At 55.0% G+C, this 24,645-nt stretch overlaps 2 protein-coding genes across 2 annotated transcripts in view; one reads left to right on the forward strand and one right to left on the reverse strand.

Annotated features, from left to right (window-relative positions):
• The window catches only part of TOX2 (TOX high mobility group box family member 2), a 144,072-nt gene extending 140,010 nt beyond the window's left edge, over positions 1-4,062 (forward strand). The window contains 4 exon segments of the mRNA XM_021077539.1: positions 293-373; positions 1,160-1,555; positions 2,220-2,347; positions 3,129-4,062. Coding sequence (XP_020933198.1) covers positions 293-373; positions 1,160-1,555; positions 2,220-2,347; positions 3,129-3,165 — 642 coding nt within the window. The 3' untranslated portion in view covers positions 3,166-4,062.
• Positions 17,288-24,645, reverse strand: part of JPH2 (junctophilin 2) — a 75,025-nt gene continuing 67,667 nt past the window's right edge. Inside the window, 5 exon segments of the mRNA XM_021077520.1 lie at positions 17,288-20,432; positions 22,099-22,192; positions 23,184-23,269; positions 23,272-23,364; positions 23,367-23,900. Of these exon segments, the coding sequence (XP_020933179.1) occupies positions 22,112-22,192; positions 23,184-23,269; positions 23,272-23,364; positions 23,367-23,900 (794 nt within the window). The 3' untranslated portion in view covers positions 17,288-20,432; positions 22,099-22,111.

The following is a 24,645-nucleotide window of genomic DNA, read 5'->3' on the forward strand; positions in this document are numbered from 1 at the left end:
TCCGGCTGCCTTCACTAGCACCCGGGTTCGGCAGAGAGGAAACTGAACCTCTCCTGCCTCATCTGGAAAATGAGAACAAAGCATCTCCGTCCAGCTTGCACATCCACCTCTAAAAGCCTGGGGTCTAGCCAGAGCTTTCCTCTCCACGGACCCTGTGCCTGTGGCCTCCTCTCAAGGGCCTCCGGGGGGGATTGAAACAGAACCAGCTCCTGGATAAGTGCCAGCTACCAGCTGGGCAGGCTCAGGCTCACCTGCCCTCTCCCCGACGTTGTCCCCCTCTTGGCTCTTTCAGGCCTACAAGAGGAAGACTGAAGCAGCGAAGAAGGAGTATCTGAAGGCGCTGGCAGCCTACAGGGCCAGCCTTGTCTCCAAGGTAACACACCTGGCATCCCAAGGCCCAGCCCTGGAGGGACAGAGTAGGCACCAGGGAACATGGGAATGGTCTACACCGCAGGGCTTGGAAGGATCAGACCAATGTGGTCTCCTCTCCTGAGTGCTGGGCTCGTGATGGGTGCACATGCCTCTCATTGCAGTTCCTTCTTCTAGTGAGAACCTGCTACACAGAGGAGTTAAGCAACTTGCCCTAAAGTATCCAGCTTGTTAGGTGGCTGTCCTAGGATTCAAACCCAGTTTTGCCAGTCTGCAAACATGGCCTTGACTCTGGACCACACTCTCTGCCTCCTCTGTCAATGCCGGCACTGCTGGAGGCTCGGCATGGCAGTGGTTGTTGTGTGGTCCAGGAGGGGCAGGGAAGTTGTCTGGAAGCTGCTCTGGAGGACACGGCTTCTGGGTTAGGCCATAAAGGGCTGAGCAAAAAAGGTGTCCCAAGTCGAGGGAATGGCACATACAGAGGCTAAGAGGCCGGGGAGAAGCATAAGTACAGCCTGGTCCTGCTGGCTGGCCTCTGGAGCCAGGCTGAGAAGTATGGGTTCTGCTATGCGCAGGGGAGCCCCCAGGGATTAAAGCAGGGGGTGGTGGGATGGTCAGAGCCAAGTGTGTTGGGACCCCGGAATTTCCTCTAGTGGGGCCACAGCTCTCCTCCAAGGGGCCCGAGAGCCAGCCAGGAGCCAGGCCGTTGGTTTGGGGAACCACGTGGTCCCACGGCCGAGCTCTGCCTCACCCACCTTCTCCAGAGTGATCTGTGTCTGTCTCCTTCCAGAGCTCCCCCGACCAGGGCGAGACCAAGAGCACGCAGGCGAACCCACCGGCCAAAATGCTCCCACCCAAGCAGCCCATGTACGCCATGCCAGGCCTGGCTTCCTTCTTGACGCCGTCCGACCTGCAGGCCTTCCGCAGTGGGGCCTCGCCCGCCAGCCTCGCCCGGACGCTGGGCTCCAAGTCGCTGCTGCCAGGCCTCAGCGCATCCCCACCGCCACCCCCCTCCTTCCCTCTCAGCACCCCCCTGCACCAGCAGCTGCCACTGCCCCCCCACGCCCAGGGCACCCTCCTCACCCCCCCTGTCAGCATGTCCCCGGCCCCCCAGCCTCCTGTCCTGCCGGCTCCCATGGCACTCCAGGTGCAGCTGGCCATGAGCCCCTCACCTCCAGGGCCACAGGTAAGCAGGGCCCAGTAAACGTGCCCCTGGGGGGACCCTTGTAGAAAGGGGAGGCAGCTTGGGATTCCAAATACTGGTCCTGGAGTTCCCGTCGTGGCTCAGTGATAACGAGCCCAACTGCTGTCCACGAGGACACAGGTTCGATCCCTAGTCTCAGTGGGTTGAGGATCCATGTTGCTGTGGCTGTGGTGTAGGCCGGCAGCGGCAGCTCCGATTCAACCCCTAGCCTGGGAACTTCCATGTGCTGTGGGTGTGGCCCTAAAAAGACCAAAAAAAAAAAATTACAGCAAATACTGGCCTTGCCACTCGCTGGCTGTGTGACCTCAGCCTTGGCACCTTACCTCTGTGCTAATGACAGGCTTGTTTAGTCCTAGGAGGTCGCTCAGCCCAGGGGCTCCATTTCACAGAGTGGGAGACTGAGGTCCAGGAAAGGAAAGTTCTTCACCCCCAGTGCAGCTAAGACAGGGGTTGGGTTTTTCAGAAGGTGTTTCGGGGAGGGGGGAAAGGCGAGAAGTGTTCCAGCTGGAGAGGCAGCGCGGAGATGTCTCACCAGCTGGGGAAGGGGGTCTGCGCCGGCTCCCATCCCCCACTTGCTGCCGGGGACGCCCCCCCACCCTGTTCCGGAGCCTTTGCTCACCGCCTCCTCCTCCCTCCCTCCCCGCAGGACTTTCCTCACATCTCCGAGTTCCCCAGCGGTTCCGGATCCCGCTCCCCTGGCCCGTCCAACCCCACGAGCAGCGGAGACTGGGACAGCAGCTACCCCAGCGCGGAGTGCGGCATCAGCACCTGCAGGTCGGCCCCCACCCACCCGCCCTGGTCCCGCCAACCCCCGTCCGCCAACCCGGGGGGAAAAGGCCGGGGGACACTGCAGTTCACGGTCATCCCAGCAGGGGGAGCCTCATGGGCGCCGTCCTCAGGAGAGGATGCCGAGCAAAGCAAGGTCCCATCCGCCAGTCTGGCGCCAGCCCCACCAGGGAAACCAGGGAAAGGCAGGCCTGTCTTCACTCTTGCTGTTTTCCCTTACGTCCTGTTTTGTTTTCACAAGTGCTTCCATATGACGTTCATGGACGGCCCTGTGTCTTTGCTCAGCTTCCCCAGAAGCAGAGCCCGAGGCAGGGATGGGGTGCCCTTGAGGATGCGTATTTGTTCCCGAAGGAGGACGTGGAGGAGGAGGCGATGCGGGGGAGGCTGGGGCAGGGAGGGAGCCTAGCGAGGGCGTGGCCTCAGCCTGATCCCGGGGGAGTCCTGGGCACCATCGAAGCACAGACTTGGTCCCATCTTGGGGTTCTAGATTTTTGCATCCTCAGTGCTGAGGATCAGGTGGTCCCCCGCCAGGATCCCAGGAGGGGTGTTTGGTTCTGCCTGGTGGACAGTCAGCGAGGGACCAGCATAGACCCTCACCGATTCTTAGGGGGCAGCTGAATGCCGGGTGTGGGTGAAGGGCTGGTGGGAGCCGGTAGCCTGATGTGTTGGGGCCCTGGGTCCAGGCCTCTGAGGACTGGAGAGGGGTGGGGGCTCCTGGGGTGGGGACAGGGGTCACATCAGCTCTGACAGCCCCATCTTGCTCCCCCAGCCTGCTCCCCAGGGATAAATCGCTCTACCTCACCTAAGCCTGCCTCCCTCTCCTCCCTGAGGCTTGCTGGAAGGGCACTGCTCAGAGCCTGAAGGGCTGACAGCAGAAGAGAGGCCTTGGCAGGAAGCAGGGTGACGGCGAAGAGAGAGCAGTGACACGCCAACGGCCCAGGGCTGGGTCTCTTCCTCGACCTCCCACCAGACTCTGCAGAGCCAGCCCAAAGAACCTGCAGGAACCTTCCGCCCCCACCCGCTTGCTCCAGGGTTACGTGGACCCTGCTCCTCGCCCTGCCACGGTCCCCTACGTCTGGACGTCTGGCCCCGGCCCACACTCGTGGGAGCTGCCCCTGCCGGGTTGCTCTCCAACAGAAGGCCACCCCCAGATGCATGGGGCGGGGGCCAGCTCAGCCCCAGACGTGCAAATCTGGTTTTACAGTGTGAACAAGAGATTATGAAACTTATAAACTGTCGGCTCCGTGTAAGTACTAGTTGACTAAGTGTTTTAGAACTGTGCTGAAGACACCTGTAAGATTATTTTGTGGGGGGTGGGGAGTAGTTTCCTTTAAGGTAAAAAGCATTTTATATGCCCCTTAGCACATTTTTTTTTTTAAGTTTTATCTTAAGGGAGACGTGCACAAAAGAGACCGCCAAACCGTTTCATCCTCTGTACAGCAGGAACCAGGCAATTTCTAGCCACAGCCAGAGACGTTTTAAAATCATACCTTCATCTATTTAAAATGGCCAGTGATGACTTTTGTCTATTTATGAGGACTGATTGAGAGCAAAGATGCAGTGGATCATAAAGCGTGCGTGGTTTGGGGGTTTGGTTTGGGTTCTTCATGTTTGCAGCTGTTTTCTGACCCTGCAAATATCTGTCTTGGTGCCCAGTGCTTCTCTCAAATTTCTTTATAATAAAACTCCTCAAAAGTTGGAAACCTTTTGCTTCTCTCTTCTTGCACTCGGTAAGCCAGGGCCAGACCTTCTGGAAAGGCCTTTGGTGGTGGCTTCACCAGGACAGGGCCCCTGGTGTCAGTCAGAGAGAGGGCAGATTCCCATCCACCGTTTCCCCACCCCTGAGGGTCTGTGTGGGTGACAGAGCCTTGCTGGCCTCCGTCTTGCCACCTGCAGAAGTGGGGTAACAAAGGTGCGAACACATAGGGTTCTTGCAATGATTTGGAGGGGCTCTGGCACAGAGTTCTGGCCACGCAGGGGGCCCTCATGGGCAGGTGACCACAGTGAGCCCCTCCTGGCCATACCCTTGCCACCGATGGGGCTCTGTCCTCTAGAGGCACTCCATCTGGTGAAGGTGAGAAATGGGTTCAGGGCAGCAGGAGCCCGGGCAGGGGACAGAGGGGTCTCCTCCAAACCCAAGTGTAGGAAACATCCCAAACAAGGGATTCTTTCCCCGCCCCCCCTTTTTGGCCAGCCTTCAGCATACGGAGTTCCTGGGCCAGGGATCAGATCCGCAGCTGCAACACCGGATCCTTAACCCATTGTGCCAGGCAGGGCATCGAACCTGCGTCTCAGCGCTCCACAGATGCCTCGATCTCATTGTGTCACAGCCGAACTTCCAGACAAGGGGCTCTTAAACGGGTTTCCCCACAGATCTTAGGGAGTGATAGCCCCAAAGAAAAAGTAGTAACTATGTAACTCTTTTAGCTGTTCCTGGGACAAATGACAGTCGCCTGGTGTAGCTTTGGGGAGACTGCAGCTCTTGGGCCCCGTGATACAGCTACTTAGACGTGGGGGGGGTAGGTGCCAGCACGAGTCAGGCCCGTGACCTGGACAGAGGAGGATCCACGTGGCTGGCCCCTCATTCTCCAATCATGTCCCCCTGCTTCGCCCAGGTAACAGCTCCCAGGATGCGGCACAATTTCTCTGTGAGCCGTTTCCTTACTGGAGGGCATGTGGTAATCCACACTGGAAAAAGAAAAAAAAAGGAAAAAGAAAAACCAGCCAAACAAACGAAAACAACGTGCTGTCATGTCAGCAGCATCATTGCAATGTGAAGCATAAATATTTCATGGGGTTACGACTTCCTATCTGGAGCTTGTCAGTAATACGCTGATGACTTAGTTTAATATCTGACTCTTGCTTCGACCTTGGAGAGAACTGTTGTTGGGATCCACGCAGACGGCCCCAAATAACAAGTGTGCAAGGCCATCAGGTTCTTGCCCCGAGGCAGACACTCCCACCTGCCCCTCATGGCTGCCCCAGAGCTCAGGATTCCTTTGGGGACAACCCCATGCCTCTCTCTCAGCTGCAAGGGACACTCAGAGGCACCCCAGCAAGAGTCTGAACACCCCGCCTACAGATAGCAGGGGTGGCCAAGTGGGTGCATCCTCTGGTTCCAGAGAGTGGGAAGGGAGTTGTGGTCAGTGGAAGGTAAAAGAAGGCTGATTTCAGGGCCCTGGAGTCAAAGATGCCAACTATTCTTGCTGTCGATGCCCCGCCCAGATCCCCTCTGGGCCAGTGCCCACCCCCAGCTCCTGAGCATTGGCTGCTCCCTGTTCACAGCTGCCCTCTTTGTCCCAATCATTGTCCTGGACCACGGAGGGGTGCCCCATCCCCACAGAGCTGCCCTCAGTTAATGACCCAATAGCGGAGCAGCCAACTCCATGGTACCCGGGAAGCAGTGTCTGCTGCATCCTTCCTCTTCTGAGGATGTTGGTCCAGCCCATGGAGCCTGGGGAGCCTCATGCCACACGTGCTGAAAAAGCACCCAGGCCTCTGCCACAGATGCCCCCACCTGCTCCTGTGCTCCCAAAGCTGCCCCCTCCACAGCCTTGGAGTAGACCGGGTACCACGGTAGCCATGACATCCCCAATCTGCCAAGGCCAGTCTGTGGCCTGGCCTGCCATACCTCGAGGTCACATTTTATTGCCTGGTCCCTAATGCAACGCCCCTGGCATCGTGAGGATCCTGAGCTCCTGCCGAGAGCTCCCACCCTACCCCCACCATTCATGGAGCTGGCCCAGGGACCCGAACCGCTTGTCCTTCCCAGTGCCAAGCCCCTGCTTCAGCCACCTCCACCTCACAGCTCCCCCCACCCAGACACTTTGGACTCCTAGCAGGGGGGTCAGCCGGGGCAAAGACCCAGCCCCCCGCAACCCCAGAAGGAAGGCGTGGCTGGTCCTAAGAATGCCCAGGGGAAATCCCTCGAGGGCTATGTACTGATTTCCACATTCGACCGGATATGGGCTCCATGGCACAGACGGGCCTTCCAGTTCATTTTCAGAGTCCAGGATGCTAAAATTCAATTTACTCATTCAGCTGGGATACAAACAGCCGAGCAGTGACTCTGCTAGGCCTTCAGCAGAGCATCGGGGAGGCCAAGTGGAATCGAACCCAGATTCTGCTGGCCTAGGAGCTTAAGCCGAGCTGGGGAGGCAGAGAAGGAAAACAATCATATTTAATTAATCACAAGATTATAATTTTATCTCATCAATCATAAAAATATAAAATCAAAACCATGTGATCAGTGCCAAAAGAAGGGAGCCAGGAGAATGCAGAAGAGGGGTGTCCAGTCCAGCTGGGGTCTGCCAAGTCTTCCTGGACGAGGTGACATCTGTGTAGTGACCAGGACTGAGCCAGAGGACTGAGCCAGAGCAGAGAACAGGCCTGTGGTTCCAGAGTGCCACACTTTCCTGACCCCAGACCCCAGTGGTTGACTCTGTGGTTATGATTCTCCAAAGGGGAATCCCTGCATATATAAAATAAAGATTTGGAGTTCCGTCATGGCGCAGTGGTTAACGAATCCGACTAGGAACCATGAGGTTGCGGGTTCGATCCCTGCCCTTGCTCAGTGGGTTAACAATCCGGCGTTGCCGTGAGCTGTGGTGTAGGTTGCAGACGCGGCTCGGATCCCGCGTTGCTGTGGCTGTGGCTCTGGCGTAGGCCAGTGGCTACAGCTCCGATTCAACCCTTAGCCTGGGAACCTCCATATGCCGCAGGAGCGGCCCAAAGAAAATAGCAAAAAGACCAAAAAATAAATAAATAAATAAATAAAATAAAATAAATAAGATTTGCTGTATAGCACAGGGAACAATATTCAATATCTTGCAATAACTTAAAAGGGAAAAGAATTATTAAAAAGAATACAGATGTGCATGTATGTATGTGTATGTAACAGAATCACTTTGCTCGATACCTGAAACTAATACAATATTGTAAGTCAACTATACTTCCATTAAAAAAAAATTAGCCAACTAAGCAAAGACAAAAAAAGGAGTTCTCTGGAAGAAGCTGGGGCTGAGTCTGCACAGTTGCACAGGGATCTCTTTGAGTCAGGAACAGGGGTGGCTATCACACCTGGTGCTTATTGCTAAACCCGTGACCTCTGCATCCTCCTCCCGGGGTCTGGGCCAGCCCGACCCTCATCGGCAGAGTGGGGGTGGCGGAGGGTGCTGAGTGCATTGGTATTTTGTGTGTGGGGGGGTATATTGTGAAGGTAGGAGTGGGAAATGGTCCCCTGTGTTTCATGGGGTGGGGGGGGTATGCACGTGTGTATTTGCATGTCTTGTGCACGCATGCATGCTTGTGCGGTGTGCATGTGTGTGGTGTGCTTGCGGACCACCAGATCAGCGTAGACACATGTGGAGCTGGAGTGTGGGGCGGAGGATACAACATGGGCTCAGCACCCAGAAGACAAACAGATATGTGCACACATGTACGGCACACACACACTCACATCTTACACGTGCACAGCACCTGGGCACACAGGCCAACCACATCACAAACCACACACCCACAATGCCCAAGCCTACATCCAGCAGGTCGTGGCTGGTCCTAACACAGGGAACTTTCCTTCCCATATGGAGATGGAATAACAGCAATAATCATGCTCTCTAAAGACGTCACATGTATTAACTCCTTATTATCCACAGCAACTCAGAGACCGTTACTCAAGCCCAAGTCACATGGAGAAGGAACTTACTCAGGCTCACAGACTCAGAGCCATAGTCTCCCAGGCAAGGGGTGCCCGGAGCCCTCCCTCATCACCGCATGCCATAGCCCTTCTGGCCTCAGTTTCACCCCAAGGCAGGTGTAACTGAGGCCAGAAGGCACATCCACCTGCCACCCACCAGCCCATCTGACCTTGTCCATACCTGACCTTCTGCTCTTAGAGATAGGCTTTGCATGGAGGAAGGCTGCCCTCCAGAGGTTCCTATTAAATACAATGCAAGTTAGGGAGCTCCCGTGGTGGCTCAGCAGAAACGAACCCCACTAGTATCCAGAAGGATGCAGGTTCAATCCCTGGCCTCACTCAGTGGGTTAAGGATCGGGCATTGCTGTGACCTGTGGTGTAGACAGACCCAGTTCAGATCTGGCATGGCTGTGGCTGTGGTGTAGGCCTGCAGCTGCTGCTCTGATTCAACTCCTAGCCTGGGAACTTCCATATGCTGTAGGTATGGCCCGAAAAAGCACACACACACACACAAAAACCCCAAAACCAAAACACACACACAAAAAACAAACCACACACAGACACACACACAGACACACAAACAAAGCAAGTGAATTGACATTCATTCAACAAATATCTAACGAATGCCTGTTAAGTGCCAGGCATTGTGTGCAGTGCTGCAACACAGTGAGAAATAAGACAGCCAGGTCCTTGCCCTCTTGGAGAAATAAAGCATTAAACAAGGACAGCCACCAGCACAAGACATCAAATGCTAAGGATGCTTAGAGGGGCTCCAAAATAGTCCCTCCAAGCAAGATGAGGCGCAAGAATAGAGGTGGTCCTGTGTAAGACTGGGAGAAGCAGGTGAAGGAAGGGCTTTTGAGGAGATGAGCCTGGTGCCTCTGCCACGCAGCTGTCCCCTCCCGTGGGATACGGTGTGGATGGTGCCAGGATGCTGGCTTGGGGAGGAGGGAGCTCTGGGTATGAGTGTGTCGCAGGTAGTGATGCTGCTTGTCCCCAACTGCGAATCAATTTCTCCCACATGGACACTTCGGAGGCAGCGCTGGTCACCTGCACTGGCCCATAGGAATGGTTCCAGTCAATATATTTTTACACAAACAACGGATGAGTAAGAAGGATGGTTTGAGATGGTGACAAACACTCAGAAGACAACCTCATAGGGTGACACGAGAGGAACGGCTGGAGGGAGCTTGGGGCCACTTCAGAAAGGGCACTCAGGGCGCAGAGCAGAGCCCTAAGGAGGTAAACGAACCAGCAGTGACGATGTCTGAGACTACAGTTTCCCAGAGAAGAAAAGGCTCCTGGAGAGGCCCCCGGGCAGGAAGCAGCTGGCTTGCTCTGGAACAGCAAGGAAACCAGAGAGGCTGGGGAATGATCAAAGGTGAGTATGGCAGGAGGTGGGTTTGAGGATGCTGCCAGTGGCCAGAGTGGGACTTCTAGGCCGTGATAGAGAGTTTGGACTTCATTGTTCAGTGAAGTCATTCCAGTGAAGGAGGGATGGGATCCAAACAGCCTTTTTTGCAAGATCGCTCTGGCTGTCGAGAGGGGAGTGGATGGTAGCGGAGGGAGCGTGGGAGCAGGGAGACGCTTCAGGGGGCTGTGCTGTCATCCAGGAGAGGGAAGGAGGTGGCACAGGACAGGGTGGTGACAGTGGCGGAGAAGGATTTGGATGGCTCTGATGCACCGCATCCCTGGAAACTGGACAGGGACTTGGGGTGCAGTGGGACACAGACACTGGCCCAGAGGAGCAGCACAGGGTGAGGGGCCTCAGCCCCCATCTCTCCCCCGCTGTTCCCTAGCCGGGCCCCCCCATGTACCCTGGGATGAATACTAACTTTGAGAGATGGCAAGGGAATCGGTTAGAGGACTGGGCAGGAAAGCGCTTTCTAAACTGCAGCCTGGAAGCAGTAAGAGAAATGACTTTGAGGACATTCCAGTCAAGGGAGACGTGGCCACAGAGGCCAGCCGTGACTTGGCTGTCATTCTTGGGTACGGGCTTATTGTGTCCCCTCAAAATACACATGTTGTAGCCTAACCCCCAAAGGGAGGGTACTTGGAGGTGACTGGGTTTATGTGAGGTCGTGGGATGGAGCCCCTAGGATGGGGTTGGTGCTCTTGTGAGAAGGCAGAAAGGACTTTCTTCTCTCTCTCTCTCTCCTTCCCTCCTTCCCTCCCTCCCTCTCTCTCTCTGTCCTGTGAGATCACAGTGAGAAGGCAGCCATCCGGACCCACAAGAAAGAGCTCTCATCCGACACTGGCGGCACCTTGGTCTTGGACATCCAGCCTCCAGAATCGAGGGAAAATCCATTTCTGTGGTTGAAGGCCCCCAGTCCGTGGTTCTTGTCACAGCAGCCTGACTGATGGATCTGCCTTCAGAGTTAGGAAGGGCTCTCGAGGGGCAAGAAAAGGGGGCAGGACCTCGTGGTGACTGGACCCCGCAGGACCAAGCAGGGCTTGGCATCCTGAAAAGATGCCTGCAGGACGCCGATGGGAATTTCGTGCTGTCTTCTCACAGCAATTAGCATGTGCACAGGAGGAAGAATGTTAAAATCCAAGGTCCTTGACCTCAACTTTGAAACCAGTAATACGGAGGGAGCTTGAAAAGTCAAACTATGCTATGCTGCTTCTCACAACACTATTCTCCACGCCTTCCAGCCCCTGACTCCCACCACCTTGCCTCCAGACCCGCAATTCTTGTAGTATTTCTTTTGTTACTTAACAAATGAATATGGGTACTCTGCTTTTTTTTTTTTTTCTATTTTAGGGCTACACTCGAGGCATATGAAGGTTCCCAGGCTAAGGGCTGAATCGGAGCTATAGCTGCCAGCTTACGCCACAGCAACACCAGATCCAAGCCACGTCTGCGACCTACACCACAGCTCAGGGCAACGCTGGATTCTTAACCCACTGAGCGAGGCCAGAGATCGAACCAGCGTCCTCAAGGATCCTAGTTGGGTTCGTTAACTGCTGAGCCATGACGGGAACTCCAACTGCTAGTTCTTTATTTATCCATTATAAATATTATTTATTCACTTCCCCCCACCTAAGGAATATTTACGATACTTTTTGAAAACCTACTCTGTGCCGGGCATTTTACATATAAAGTCTGTTTTATTTCTCACACAAGCCTGTAACATAGCTGCCATGGAGCCCGTTTTACAAATGAGAAAACAGAGGCACAGAAAGATGAAGCAATTGATCCCAGAATAAGTCAATGGCAGGAGTTCCCCCCGTGGCTCAGCAGGTTAAGAATTCGACTAGTGTCCATGAGAAGTAGGTTCGATCCCTGGCCTCACTCAGTGGGTTAAAGATCTGGTGTTGCCGTGATCTGTGCTGTAGGTCGCAGACGTGGCTCAGATCTGAGGTGTAGGCCAGCAGCTGCAGCTTCGATTCAACCCCGAGCCTGAGAACCTCCATATGCCGTTAGTGCGGCCCAAAAAAGCAAAATAACAATAATAACAATAAGTCAGTGGGCAGAGCCAGGGTCTGGACCACAGTCCTTTGGCCTCCATACTCACAGTGGTATGTTAGAATTTCTCCACCGTGTCACTGTGGACATTTGGGGCCCGGCAATTCTTTGCTGGGAGGTGGGGGGCACTACCCTGTGCCTCACAGCATGTTTGGCAGCATTGCTGTCCTGTTCCCACTAGATGCCAGGAGAACCCCTCTCCCCTGCCATGTGACCACCAAGAAGTAGCCTGGGCACAGCCAGTGACCCCTGGGAGATCAAACTGCCCCAGTTAAGAACCACCAGTGTGGGAGTTCCTACCGTAGCTCAGCAGGTAAAGAACCCGACTAGTATTCACGAGGAGGTAGGTTCCAACCCTGGCCTCGCTCAGTGGGTTAAGGATCCGGTGTCGCCATGAGCTGTGGTGTGGGTCGTAGATGCGGCTCGGATCTGGTGTTGCTGTGGCTGTGGTGTAGGCTGGCAGCTACAGCTCTGATTCAGCCTCTAGCCTGGAACTTCCACATGACGTGGGTGCGGCCCCAAAGTGAAAAGAAACCACCAAAGCATTGGAAGCTTGGGCTGGTCTTCCCATGGCCGCGGAGGGGCGCTGCTTTAGGCGGGGAGATGGGCTCTGCGCAGGCCTGGGCTTTTGAGGCTCCCGCTCTGGCCACGCCCTCCTCCGGGGTGATAGGTCCGTGGGGCCAAGAAGCCACGCCCACTGGAGCCGCCGCCTTTCTGCGCTGTATTCCCTCTTCCAGGGCCTGCCGGTGCTGGTGACCAGTTCTCCTGGACGTTTGAATTAGGTGGCCTGTGCCCCTCCGCTGCCGGCTGCGTGTCAGAGGTGGGAAGACAAGGGTGATGGGCTCTGGGCGGGGGCCTCAAATCTCAGGGCCGGCCTGCTCAGTCCCCTGCTGCTGCTGTAGCTGGTGGGAATGTGGGTGTGGGGTACACATCCTTTTTTTTTTTTTAATTTTTAGGGGCGCACCCACAGCATATGGAGGTTCCCAGGCTAGGGGTCTAATCAGAGCTACAGTTGCCGGCCTACACCACAGCCACAGCAACGCGGGATCCGAGCCAAGTCTGCCACCTACACTGCAGCTCACAGAAATGCTGGATCCTTAACCCACTGAGCAAGGCCAGGGATCGAACCTGCGTCCTCATGGATACTAGTTGGGTTCGTACCCACTGAGCCACGATGGGAACTCCTTTTCACCTCTTTTTGTGGAGAAAAAAGGGGTGGGTTAGGGCTCATATGTCTCCAATTTTGCTTACCCTTCCTCAATATTATTCTATCTCATTAAATTGTCAGAGCCACTCCACGGGATCGGGGCAGGGGGTGAAGGGTCAAGGTGAGGTGAACGTCCCTGTGTTACCCATTTGTGTCTGGCAGAATGGGACACTGTGAAGAGGTGTCACGTCCACCTCCAGCTCACCATCATCTGTCCCAGGAAACTCACACATCTGATGTGGAGCCACACACCCTGCAATTCCTTAAAGAATGTTTACTGACCCGTCAGGGGACAGCACTGAAAGACAGGACTGCCTCTTCTGTCTCTGGAATGACATTGGGCCACAACCGTTATTTGTCACCTCTCCTGACTGCCTTCCTGAACCTCCAAGCTTCCCCCAGTGCTTTTTTTTCCCACTCCACAAAATGTTATTAGTGTAAATGGAGTCAAAAATTGTTATTGGCATACATCAAGTTGCGCTTTCAAATGATGTCGGAGCTGGGCAGGTAAGATACACCAGGGAAAGAGACGACAGGGCGTGGTGAGTTCTGTGGCTAAGTGTAGGCTGACTGCCCTGCCTAAAAACATTCAACGTTTTGGGTTTTTTTTTTTTTTTTTTTTTGTCTTTTTTCTTTTTCTAGGGCCGCTCCCATGTCATGTGGAGGTTCCCAGGCTAGGGGTCCAATCGGAGCTGTACCACCGGCCTACACCACAACCACAGCAATGTGGGATCCAAGCCGCGTCTGCAACCTACACCACAGCTCACGGCCACGCCGGATCCTTAACCCACTGAGCAAGGCCAGGACTGAATCCGCAACCTCATGGTTCCTAGTCGGATTCGTTAACCACTGAGCCATGATGGGAACTCCAAATTCAACGTATTTTAAAACACCAGGCTGGCCTGAACCCAACAAATTTGCCAGCCAAGTTCACCCTCCAAGTATCTAGTCTGTGCCCTCCATTTAGAGTGTGGTTAAGAGTTACGGCCTTGAAGATGGACAGAGAGACCTGGTTTAAACCTTAGCTTCTTACCTGCAAAAACAGTGGTGTTTGAAATCATAGAGCTATTGTGAGGAATCTATGAAATAATGCATGTAAAGTGCTTGTGCAGGGCCTGGCATATAGTAAGTGCTTAATTTATAGTAGCTGTTATTATTATGGTGAATCAGAGAATAGCAGTGGTGATGAATTTTTTAATAAAAGCAGCTTTCTCGAGCGAATTTGTGAGTACCTTTATGTGTGGAGCGGTGGCGCCGCCTGGTGGTCACCCACAAAAACTGCAGCACAGAGTAGCAGGACTAAGAGGAGCCAAGTTGGGCTTTAGGGTCAGAGACAATGAGTTTGAATCCAGTTCCGCCAGATATAAGTATATAACAGGTCATTCACTGAACTCAACCCTGACCCTCCATCCCCCACCTCCAACAATTACAATCCCTGGAGTGGCTGTGACAATTTAATGAGACAATATAATGTCACTCAGCTGTGCAAGTGGTATTAATAGCCTTTAATAAGGCCTGGCCATGATCCTAGATGATGCTGGCATGATCCTAGCACTCAGAAGGCCACTGGACCCACACTGCTAATGTCCTTCCCTCTCGTTAGAAGGCAATAGGTGAGTGCATATTTTTTCTTCTATTGGCTGGGGGTGAGGAAGGCTTACTTTGGCTTGAGGCCCAAAAACAAACAAACAAATGAACAAAAAACCCAGATCCCCTGTGGTTACCTCAGATTTTACCGGAGCAAAATATTCCTTTGGATTATGCAGTGTTCCATCCAGACTTCTCTTTGAAAGTGAAAACGCCCTTGGAATGAAGATAATTAGCATCAAATGCCGGGGGAGAAATGAGTGTGTCACCGCTTTCCTCCCAAACTGGAGGGGCCTGGTGACACTTTGTGTTGTCGCTATCTCCAGCTGGACACACACACTCTCCACCCCGCTTGCTGTTCTGCCTGGAGAGGAGACTTCCTTCCTTCTCAGAGGTCGGGGGAGAAGGTGGAGCCTATGCCACAGGCACAGCCAGATCTGAGCCACATGCAACCTACACCACAGCTTGAGGCAATGCCAGATCCTTAATCCATGAGGGAGGCCAGGGATTGAACCTGCATCCTCCTGAATACTGGTCAGGTTCTTAACCCTCTGAGCCACGACGGGAACTCTGGATTTTAAAAAATCATATTGTTAAAGCTTTTTATGAGTTTGGTTTGCAGTTACATGTAGCCGAAAGCATCCTGACATTGTGTGATGAGAACTCATTTGGCCCAAGAGAATGCCATTGGGCAGTGGGTGCATTCTGAGGGGCTGGCTGTTCAGGAAGAAAAATGAGGCTGGAGGTTGCTTTTCTGCCTGCTGATATTTTGTTCTTTTGTCTCCGGGGAAGTTGCCTCCTTGCGATCCTTTTCCTCTCCCCTCCGTTTCCCCACTGGGGACACGTTGGAAATACCATCCTGGCTGAGCTTAAGCACCAGCCACCTGGTGGCCCAGACCCCAGGCCCCTTCTGCAGTGGTAACATGTTGTCACCTTTACAAGGACACCTCTGAAGTCAGACTGCACAGGTTTAAATCCTGACCCTGGATAACTTAATATCTTTGTCAGTTTCTGCATCTGTAAAATGGACACAGTAACAATATGTACAGCACAGATTAGTGCCTGGCCCACATCGAGCCCACCCCCAAAAGATGGTGCAGGAGGAGCTATGTGACATGGGGGACCCAGTGCAAAATGAGAACGCAGCGTCCTTGTTCAAAAATTAAGACCTTTCAAGATGCTGACAGCAAAGCATTAAACCAAGGCTGGGGTGCATGTAGCTGGCCCTGGGTGGTAACTATGGTGATTCTGGGTTCACAGAGAAAGTGAGAAACAAAGCTCAGAATGGTACCCTTCGCTGACCCAGTAGCCCCAGGGCATGAATAGCTAGCTCTAACATCACTAAAAATGGGGGCTGAGAGAGGACCTGATTGTGCCCTCTTGGCTGGCGGGGCCCACCCACAGTCAGCCTGTGGGCAAAGCGCCACTGTCCCTCAGTCCTGGCTCTGTCACTGACTTGCTGGGTGGTTCTGGCAAGCTGCCAGCCTTTCTCCCGCCTCCATTTCCCCTGTGATTGGTGAGGGGCCAGATTAGCTGATATCTTAGCCCCTCCACCTCAGCAACCTTGGAGGTCGTATCTTCAAGCTTCTTGAAGGGAACCTTTCCTTCTGTCCCCAAGCTCCTGCAGGAAACTCTAATCCTGGGATTCCTTCAGTAGTGCAGCAGAAACAAATCTGACTAGGAACCACGAGGTTGCAGGTTCGATCCCTGGCTTTACTCAGTGGGTTAAGGATCCGACGTGGCCGTGAGCTGTGATGTAGGTTGCAGACGTGGCTTGGATCCCACATTGCTGTGGCTGTGGTGTAGGCTGTCGGCTACAGCTCCGATTGGACCCCTAGCCTGGGACCTCCATATGCCACAGGTGCGGCCCTAAAAAAGACAAAAGACCGAAAAAAAAAAAGAAACTCTAATCCGGGAATTCCCATGGTGGTGATGAACCTGAGTATTATCCATGAGGAACGGGTTTCCATCCCTGGCCTCCATTGGTGGGTTAAAGATCCAGCCTTGCGTGAGCTGCGGTGAAGGTCACAGATGTGGCTCAAAGCTGGGGTTGCTGTGCCTGTGGTGTAGGCAGCAGCTGCAGCTCCAATTCGACCCCTAGCCTGGGAACTTCCATATGCTGCGGGTGCAGTCCTTAAAAATACATACAATTTTAAAAAAAGAAAAAAGAAAAAAAAAAGAAATCCTGAATCCTCTCATCCACTCACTTCCAATATATGAATCCCCTCAGCAATCCCCCTGTCCAGTAGCCATCTGCTCTTAGCCGGCTTACCTCCAGGAGGCGCACTCCTTTGCTGTGGGAAAGTCAAAGCTCTGCCCTTCCCTCCCTGTGAATCTCTGAACCCATCATTCCATCTCTCCAAGCCTCCATTTCCTCATCAGTAAAACAGAGAGACTCATAGAGACAGCGTGGGGTTGCTGTGAAGATTGAATAAGAGTACATATATCAGGAGTTCCCGTCGTGGCTCAGTGGTTAACAACTCCAACTAGGAACCATGGGGTTGTGGGTTCGATCCCTGGCCTTTCTCAGTGGGTTAAGGATCTGGTGGTGCTGTGAGCTGTGGTGTAGGTCACAGACACAGCTCGGATCCCATGTGGCTGTGGCTGTGGCTGTAGTGTAGGCCAATGGCCACAGCTCCGATTAGGCCCCTAGCACTATGCTCAGAGCTTCATTCACAGTTTTAATCTTAAGAAGCAGGTGGCATCGTTATCATCATCTTGGGAAAGAAATCAAGAAATTTGAGAGGTTAAAGGACAGAGCCAGGATTGGAACCAGCAGCCTGAATTTAGAGTTATTGAGCCAAGCCACACAGCCAATTCTGCCACTGGATAAAGTAACCCACAGACGCCTGACTCCACTGACTGTAAGGGTTCCCTCCCTCCATGGACCTGCAAGACAGAGCAGAGAGAAACAGAGGGAAGGAGCAGCTCAGCCTCCACAGACACAGTCAAAATTTTGCACAAAGAAAAAAAAATGAAGAACTATTTTAATTTCAGCGTACATGCAAGTTTTGCGTTTTACAGTTTAGCTATTGTTTTCATCTTGAGCTACATGATTGAGGGTGTGCCATATAACTTTTCCAAGCTTGAGGCCTCCAGAGGTCGTCCTCTGGGCCTGCACCTCTCCCAGCACAGCTGGGTCCTTTGTGGGTTCATCAGAGATGAAGAAATTTCTCTTCTTGCCCTGAATCCCCAGTCTGAATCCCACAGCTCCCAGGCCCCTCCCTTTTTCCAGGCACTGGAAGAATCTTGCCAAAACCCCAAGGCAGTGGTCAGTAAGTATGGGCCCTGGAAATGTCCACAAGGTGGTTTTAAGTTCCCTTGTGGCGTAAGACACCGTAAAAGGATCCTGGACCTGGGACAGGGTAAACTTCTAGACCTGCCAGTGGTCAAGGCTGGAGAAGGGGCCAGCCTGGCTGCGTGCTGTACTTCAGCCACCAGGGGGCGCCCGACTCTGACCCGCCTTACCTGATTCCTAGGTTCGGAAGGGGGCTCAGGAATAAGTTTTCTTTTCAAACGGTTCCATGTGATTCTGATTAAGCCATGCTCCTGCACCCCAACTCCATACCCTACTTTACACACACACACACACACACACACACACACACACACAGCCAGTCTGTAGATAGCCAACTGGGCTGGCTACTCCCGCTCCCCTCATCACCTGCTGAACCACAAGGGGGAACTCTGAAAGTCTGCATTTCTCACTGCTCTCAACAACTGGGCTTTACATAAGCTTCCACATTCAATGTTATCCTGACTACAACCCCTGCATTATTATTTTCCCTATTTTATAGATGAGGAAACTGAGGCTCAGAGAAGTGAAATAAGGACACCGAGCAGGACTAGAGCCCAAGGGGGCCAGTTTCAAAAGGCAGGATCTCAGAGTTCCTGCTGTGGTGCAGTAGGATTGGCTCTGTCTCGGGAGCCCTGGGACGCAGATTTCACCCTCAGCCGGGCCCAGTGGGTTAAGGATCCCATGTTGCCACAGCTGCGGCTTAGGTTGCAACTGCGGATCAGACCTGATCCCTGGCCCGGGAGCTCCATATGCAATGGGCAAGCCAAAAAAAAAAAAAAAAAAAAAAAAAGGCAGGATCTTTCTTCCACTACATGCTGGTCTGGAAATCTGCTCTAGAAACTCAGGGTCTGTCCTAGAAGGTCAGCGGCCTTTTGGGGCGCCCCTCCAAAATGGAAGCCCGTCAACTGCCCCTCAGGAGCTATTATAGGAACTGAGAGAGACGGGGCCTGGACCGGCATGATCCAGGGTCCTGGCCTCTCTCGTCCCCCTTCAGCCAGTCCCTTGTCCTGGGCCCACAAGTAGACACTGCAGCCCAGCCAGAGCCTGTGACCAGATGCAAGTTTATTATTGCACAGACGGCAGCTTCCCGAACCCTCACCCCAAACACTCCCCTCCCCAAACAAGACCCAGGAGTTCTGGTTGCCAAAGGCTATCCCCAGCCCTGGGCCAGATCAAAAACGCAGGACAGGGACAGGGACCCCAACGCCGAGGCCTGGAGCCTGTCAGCCTTGAGCAGTGCCCCCAGCCCACCCCCTCACTCCCTAGTTGGCCAGAAAAGCTCCCACACAAATACAGAGCCCGTAGATGATGAGAGAACCCCCGTTCCTCTCTGCAGAAAGGCAGTCTAAGGTTCCAACCACGCCTTGAGGCCCCAGCGGTGCCTGAAACAGTGAGTGTAAAGCCGAGGAGCCGCGGGGAAGGTTCCCAGGTACTGAGAGAGGGAAAGCCGAGCCCATCCGAAGCAAACGTCAGGTCCAAGAGCTGCTCTGGGGAGGCCAGGCCGAGACGCCCCAAGAGACAGAAAGAGAGCCCTGCTTGGTGCCATCACTGTGCCCTTCCCTGGGCTCGGAGGGGCCTAGAAGGTGGTCCCTCCATCCTCCCTGGGACAGAGGCCGCAGCCCCTCCCACTGCCACCCCCACCCCCAGCCAGCACCAGGGCCCAGAGAACCAGGGTGGTTCAAAACCCCCCGTAATGGGCTACATGCAAATACCATCTTCTGCCAAGCAAGCTGAGGGGCTTATTATCACAGACTGCGCCCCGTGGGAGCCCCAGATTTGCTCCCCTCTCCCCAGGAAATGCTCGTGGACAGGACAGGTATCCTGTCTTCAGCACCAGCCTGAGTCTGCCCCCGGCGAAATTGGCCCTGGCTTCCATGCTCACAGTTCCCCAAGCCTGCAGTGGCCCCTGGGAGGGGAAGCAGTCCAGCCCATTTATGGGGCATCCCCGAGCTTGATGTCACCACCCCCGTGTCCCTGCAGGGCGACCCCTTCTCACCCTCAGCATCCTGGAGACCCCACATGCAATGCCAGCCCCAGGCTCAGACACACTAGGCATCAGGGCCACCCTAACTGCCCCTGAGCCCTTCTCCCCACCCCCACCCCCCGGCTACCTGGTCAGTGGGGCTTTCCAGCCGAAGGCCCCAATTCCTCATGTCTCCCCCTCTTCTATTGGTCCAGAGGGAAGCTAACTAGACCGGTGGGAGGAGATTGGAGCACTGTATCCTGGGATATTCAAACTGAGCATGTCCAAGTCCTCTACTGTCATCTGGGACCCCTGTAAGCAAGGGACAGAGTGCGGGCGGGCTCCGGGCGTGAGGGGGGAGGACCGGGCGTGTGAGAGTCTCCCGTGCTGGCCCACCGAGGGCATCGCGTCACTCCCTCCCCTGGCCTGGGATGCCTCAGCCCCGCAGCAGAGGGCAAAATAAATCAGGGAGGGTAGAAAGAAGGGGGCTGGGATTTAATATTAACATCCTGGTTTGGGGACTTCTCCCAAAACAAAGAAAAACCTGGGACAGGAGTGACCTAGGGGCGAGGATGAGGATGGGGACAGAGCAGATTGGGGAGTTCAAGACCAAGGTTCTTGCATCAGGGCTTTCCCTGCCACTGGGCAGAGAGCCTGGGAGGGTGCCCAGCATTTTCTCTTCCTCTGGGCACCACCTGCCACGTGGCACAGGCACCCCTGGAAGCCTCCTGAAACATCTGTGGTGTGGATGCAGGCTGGACCCCAGCATCCAGGTCGAGTCCAGTCCTCCTCGGCCGCCCTGCCTGGCACTGCAAAAAGATGGGTCCGCGCGTCCTCAGCAGGAACTCCTGGCTCTGCAAAGAGGCAGCAAGACGGTCAGGCAAGAGGACTGGGCGAGGGAAGGAGGGGGAGAGGGGAGGAAGGGAGGGCGGGCGAGGCTGAGCCAAGCTCCAGGCAGGGTTCAAGCCTCAGGAAGTGTCCTCTCTGGGGCAAGACCTCCGCCGCCGCCACCGCCGCCACCACACACCCCACCCCCACCTCCCCGAGCCCCCAGGGCGGCCTTGCTCCTCGGATCTGACTCAGTGACCCCAGAGACAAGTCCCGGAGGCCTCCCCTGGCCCCTGCAAGGCACCTGCTGGATGCCGTCTCTGCCTGTTCACCGCCTCTGTCTGGTACTCTCTTCCCTTCCTCCCTCCTTCGCCACTGCCATCTGGCTCACCCCTCTCCATCCTTCGGGCCATCAAGTTGGCAGTCCTCGTGGCAACCCAGACTCCCTATGAAGCATGGACCTGCCCCAGCCCACCGCCATCCCTGAGCTCAGCATCCACCCCCAGGACAGCACCTACCAGGCTAATACTGTCATTGGCTATTTATCCAGTGATAGGACAGGGATTTCTTCTCCTTCTTCCCTCTGACTGAGTAGGAACCTCCAGCCCACACTAATGTAGGATGCGGGGGCGGGGGGGGAGACTTTGGCGGGGGGGCGGGTGCAGGGCAAGAGGCAGAAACTCTTAGCATCACAAGCACAGAACTTACAGAGTAAGAGCTGGTCCTAGCAGGGGAAAGATTTTATTTGCCTTGTAGACAGGCCACCCTGAGCCCAGCGAAGGCCACTTTCCTTCAGCCCAGCCCAGCCGGCTTCCTTTTCACAGGACCTTACCCAGCCCCCAAGCTCCACCACAGGGAGAAAACCAATTGATGGAACCAACCGACTGACAGCAGGGTCTCAGGAAGAGAGGACTGAGCATGGGTGCAAGCAAGAGAGAAATGGAGCACAGGGAGAAGGGAATCCAGCCATCCCAGGGGACTTCAGTCTAGACCCGCGGGCTGTCTGCAGGGAGGGAGTCAAGAACTGCTTTGCTTGACATTTGAACCCCAAGACTTAAATAACAAGCCATAACGCAGAGGTTTACTTTCATATTCGCCCCATTTCTTAGGGCAGGAATGAGTCCCTGCCGTAGCCCTAGATCCCAGCAGAGCAGATGCTCAATACATGGTGGTTAAATGAATGAATGAGGAGTTCCCATCGTGGTTCAGTGGTAACGAACCCAACTAGTATCCATGAGGATGCAGGATGGATCCCCAGCCTTGCTCAGTGGGTTAAGGATCCCAGCGTTGCCGTGGCTGTGGTGTAGGCCTGCAGCTGCAGCTCCAATTCGACCCCTAGCCTGGGAACTTCCATATGCTGCGGGTGCAGCCCTAAAACAACAAATAAAGAAATAAATAAAAATAAAGTGGATGAGTTAGTGAATGAATAAATGGAGCCCTCAGGGCTCACCTAATAGAGATCGGGTGCTTTGCAGATGCTGAGCTAAAGAGAGAGGGTGCATTCGTGCGTGTGTGTGTGTGTGTGTGTGTGTGTGTGTGTGTGTGTGTTGGGGACAGACCTCTCAAATCCACACACTCCAGGTCCCTGCCCCTGCTGGTGGATGGGCCTCAGTTAACCACTGGACGCAGGCCCAGCAGGCAGCAGACCCTTCCTTCCGTGCGCCACCCCCCCCCGCCCCCCACCGGCCGCACCTGGTGGATGAAGTCAGGTCAGGAGGTGAACGAAGAGGATGGCCAGGCCGATGTTGAGCAGGATCACCATGCAGATGAGGACGGTGTTGGGGACCTGGGGACAGCGGAGAGAGGCTGCCTGAGTCCTCAGGAGAGCACCTCCCTCTCCCCATTTCTCACCCTCTTGCTCACTGCTGGGTCCAGCGCCTGGACAGACCATCAGAGCTGGAAGGACTCTTGGAAATAATTAACCAAACTGCCAGGGTCCAGAGAGGGGGCGAGAACGTGTCCCAAAGCACACAGTGGGTGGAGTTGGGCCTGGAACCCAAGAACTCGGCCTTCCCCACTGCTAATTCCTCTGGGGCTGCATCCATCCGTCCCTTAGAGCCAAGCTTCAGTCTCTGGGGCAGCAGCTGCTGGCTCCCAGCCTCCCAAAACAAGGCCCCTACTGGACCCCTCCCGACCTCTGAAAGCCCTCCCTGCTACATCTTGTAGCAGATGCAACTGGTACCCAGACTAGATGCCCCATCGGCAGGTGCACCCTACCCCCCTCTTCCAGCCACTTAGGATTCCTGGCCTTCTCCTTCTTCAAAGAACTGCTTATAGCTGGAATCTAATATCCAGCACAAACAAACATTTCCACAGAAAAGAAAATCATGGACCTGGAGAATAGACTTGTGGCCGCCTGGAGGGAGAGGGAGGGAGTGGGAGGGATGGGGAGCCTGGGGTTATGGATACAACTTGGAATGGATTTACAAGGAGATCCTGCTGAGTAGCATTGAGAACTATGTCTAGATACTTATACTGTAACAGAACAAGGGTGGAAAAAAAAATGTATACATGTAAGTGTATCTTGGCCCCCATGCTGTACAGCAGAAAAATACATACATCAATAAATAAATAACTGCCCAGACGACCCGAGAAAAAGGCCAGCCTCCCGCCCCAAGGTGGGGGGGTCTCTGTCGTGTGATGGTGAGTTAGGCTGTATGGTTGACTAAGCCCACGTCCCTGCTGGGGTCTACCCCCTGCCCCGTCCTGTGCCACCCCGAATCCTACCTCCGGCTCTCCCACCTCTAGGAAAGCCGCCCTACCGCCAACAGCCTCACCTCCTCCACCTCCACCTCGGCCTCTGCCGCCACCGCAGCCTCCTTCCGAGCTTTCTTCTTGGCCCCGGCCTTGGTCAGCCCTCGGCCTCCGTCCGGCGCGCCTTGGCCTTGGGCTCGGCTTTGGGGACGATGGGCTTGGGCTCCAGCTTGGCGGGGCTCTCGGGCGCGGGTCCGGGCCTCGGAGCGGGGGCGCCGACCCTGGGCCGGCGGCGGGGGACGGGGGCGCGGAGCCGGCCGCGGGGACCTCGGGCTCCTCCTCAAAGGGCGGCGGCGCGGGCGGCGCGGTGCGCACGGCGTAGCTGTGGTAGCCCTGGTACAGCGCCACCTCGGGCTCCAGCGACCGCGCGGGCGGCTCCTGCAGCGCCTCGATGGCCATGTGCTCGCTGGCCGGCCGCGCGGGGCTGCGGCGGCCCGCGCCCTCGGATGGCGTGACCGGCCGGCTGCCCTCGCCGCCCGGCTCGCCGTTCCAGGCGCCCGGGCTCAGCAGGCCGTCTTTGGACGTGGCCGCAGGGCGGGGCCGCTTGGGCTGCGGGGGCGTCCCGGCTGGCGACGGAGGGCCAGCCTCGGGCCCGGGGGTCTCGCGCTCGTGCAGCTCCGGGCTCTCGCGGGGCCGCTCCGGGAGCCCCGCGGCGGCGGGGCTCCGGTCGGGGGAATCCAGCAGGCTCTCCGAGTTCTCCAGGATCTCCTGGAGCAGCCGGCGCTTCTGATACTCCGGACCTGCCAGGATCACATGGGGAGGCGGGATTCGAACCCAGGTCCCAGCACTGGGTGGCAAGCCGCTTAACCCCGCCGAGTCTCATTTACGAACTCAGCCAGCACTGACTTACAGCCACCACGTGCCACCACTGTTCTAGGCAATTCTCAAATATTAACTCGTTAAATCATTTTAAAAACCCTCTGAGATGGATGCTATTATTTAACCTCCAGTGTACAGATGAAGAAAGGTAGGCTCAGAGAGGTGAAATCACTGGCCCAAAGTCACCCAGCTGACCAAGGGCAGAGCCAGGTCTGGCACCCGGGCTGGTCTGGCTCCCGAGTTTCCGCTCTTAACGGTGATAATGGTCTCTTTTCATTCCCTTATCTGAAAAACGGGCCTTGTCACACTATCATACTAGTTCGTGAACACTAATAGAAGGATTTTTTTTTTTTTTTTTTTTTTTTTTTTAATGCCTGTAAAATGCTGAGCTCAGTGCCTGGCTCACAGCTGGTGACAGCTATTGCCCTAACCACCCAAAGCAGAGGCAGCCAGCCAGTGTCGCTCTTCCTGAGACCAGCAGGGGGCGCACTGTGAAAGGAAGCAACATCTTCCGAGGCACAGATCTGCGCTCCCAGGTCTTCCACCTAGTTTCCCTTTGGTCTCCTTACAGCAACCAAAAATGATTAGAAAATACAAATCTAATCGTGCCACTCACCTTAAAACCCTTCAATGCAGAGAGCACCAATCTCCCACCCGAAGGGCTCC

The sequence above is a fragment of the Sus scrofa genome, chromosome 17 (assembly GCF_000003025.6).
Source record: "Sus scrofa isolate TJ Tabasco breed Duroc chromosome 17, Sscrofa11.1, whole genome shotgun sequence".
NCBI classification, from domain to species: Eukaryota; Metazoa; Chordata; class Mammalia; order Artiodactyla; family Suidae; genus Sus; species Sus scrofa.